At 43.2% G+C, this 2,299-nt stretch overlaps 1 protein-coding gene across 1 annotated transcript in view; it reads left to right on the top strand.

The window, feature by feature from the left end:
- The window catches only part of LOC103379885 (SLIT and NTRK-like protein 3), a 34,170-nt gene extending 32,358 nt beyond the window's left edge, over positions 1-1,812 (top strand). The window contains exon 9 of the mRNA XM_025059972.1: positions 121-1,812. Coding sequence (XP_024915740.1) covers positions 121-201 — 81 coding nt within the window. The 3' untranslated portion in view covers positions 202-1,812. The remainder of the gene's footprint in view (positions 1-120) is intronic.
- Positions 1,813-2,299: the final 487 nt, after the last annotated feature.

Below are 2,299 nucleotides of genomic sequence, written 5' to 3'. Positions count from 1 at the left end.
AGAGCCGGTGGGGCCCCGGTGCTTGTGGTCACCACCGTCGGCTCCACGGCGAGTGCAGGAGCTGGAGGTGTTGGAGGTGTTGGAGGTGTTGGTGGCAGCAGCAGCAGCAGCCAGAGCCAGCAGGGTGCAGCGGAGCAGCAGACCCGACTGAGGACCACACCAGACTATATGGAGGTGCTGGAACGTTCCTACCAGTTCTAACACAGTTCCTCCCTTTTCTCCTTCCTCTACTCCTTTTACTCCCTCGTCTCCTGTCTCCTCATCACCACCACCATCATCGCCCTCCTGGGTGATGAATCATCCACTAACAATGACTCCTGTACAAAGGCTGGCATGACTTTCAGAGGAGCCTGTGGGGGAGCAGGACTACACTGCACACCATGTTTATTCCTGGATAACGAGCTGAGGTCGGTTTTTACCTTTTTTTTTTTTTTTTTTCCTTCCACTGCTGGTGTATAGGTTTGGCAAGGATTTGCTGATCCCAGATCTTAGCCTGAAGGCAGAAAACCCTCAACTGCAGCTACTACAGTATTATAAATGTATTTTTTTTTCCTTCGTTGGTCCAACTCCACCATTATGGAAGAAGTGAAGGCTCTGTGTTTCTACTCAGTGAGCACTAGACAATGTGCTGCCGGTGGGTGTTAATGTTCATGCTTTTACTCCTGAAAAACAAAGACCTGTGTGGAGATCTTTGGAGCATCAAACACCGAGTCACAGACTGTGACACTGGTGGGATAACGTGGAGCGAGAGACCAGAGAGGTCAGAGAGACGTCGATGAAGCGGTGAAGCAAAAGATTAATTACTGGGAAGATTTAAAAAAAAAAAAAAAAAAAGCCAAGTGCCTTAGCAATGAACAGCCAGCAGTGTGGTCAATGCTTATTTTTCTATGAATACAGATCTATTTATCTAAACAAAGAGGTTTGACTACCAACAGATGGGCCGAACAAATGATGGACGACTGAGACTACAGGAAGAACAAAACAAACAAAAAAAACAAAACAATCATTGCTGCCGCCGAGTAATTGCATTCCTTGGACGAGCCAAAAAAAAAAAAAAAAACAAGAATAACGATAGTAATGATGATGATCATATATCCAGTCAGTGTTGGAGTCCTTTGTACGCAGTTGAGTTCATTGTCATCTCATCCAGTTGAGTTCATTTGTTGGATTTTTTCTGTTATCTTTTATACAGAAATGGACAAAAAGGAACTTCGTCACAAACTGGTACCAATTTCAAAATAAGCTCCTGGAAATTCATATTTTTGTGAAAGCGAGACAAAAAAATTTAAAATATATGGAAGGCGGACGTACAGTACAGAAGGACACACGTGGCCATGGATGTTTTTGGATTTTCCTAATATCAGCTCGACACAGCCACGGGGACCTCTGACCTACCATGTTCTGTTTCAGGGGGAATGAGGCATCAAGGTTATTATTACTGTATTGATTTTTAAATATTTCTCAGAGGAAAAATTGAATGGCAAAAAGGACAAACAATACGTGGACATTGAAAAAAAAAACATTTGGTTTTTTTTTTTTGTTTTGGTTTTTTTGGTCGAAAAACTAAACGACAGAGACAGAAACCTTGAATCCACTTATCGATTATCTTTTGCGGAGGTACCTTTTTATGCTTTTATCTCCTGACGATAGTAGAGGCAGTTGTGAATATATTTATTCTTAGTTTTTGCGTGTTGAAGCTCTCCTTGTAAGGGATCATGTTATATTAATGTATAGGATGATTCTGCATCTGGTTCAGCCTTCTTACCGCCGACCCCAAGAAATACAATAAAGGGTGCTACGTAAAAAAAAAAAGAAAAAAAAAAAGGAGAAACTCTGATCCATGACTGCCGTTAAATGTGACACACACACACACACACACACACACTAACTAACACATGCCGTGACCCCTATAAATGCACGCTCACTCTCTGTGTCTCCTTTGCCTTTAATGGTGCATAAAAGGAGCAGCATGACGTTCCGCTAAACCCGTGAGCTCGTCCACACGACGTGTTGCAGAGATCAGACGAGAGTTGAGTAAAGCCCAACGCCTGCAGGCTTCCTCACACACATCCTCAAACAGACTGAGGGGAGGAGAGAGGAGCTAATAGTATGAAATCTACCACATTAATGCTTTAAAATCAATATGCTCTATCTGGAAGATGAGGACATAGAAGGAAGCCGGCCCCCAGAGGCCAAGGTCGTGAGTGGCTCCATGTCTTTTACCAGCTGGCTGTCTTTCTGAAGGATTTTTTCCCCTCCTTGTTCTTCCTCACTCCTTTCATTTCTGCGACTGATTTCT

This window comes from Cynoglossus semilaevis, chromosome 1 (genome assembly GCF_000523025.1).
Source record: "Cynoglossus semilaevis isolate Cse_v1.0 chromosome 1, Cse_v1.0, whole genome shotgun sequence".
Lineage (NCBI taxonomy): Eukaryota > Metazoa > Chordata > Actinopteri > Pleuronectiformes > Cynoglossidae > Cynoglossus > Cynoglossus semilaevis.
This window is presented reverse-complemented; position numbering and strand designations above follow the sequence as displayed.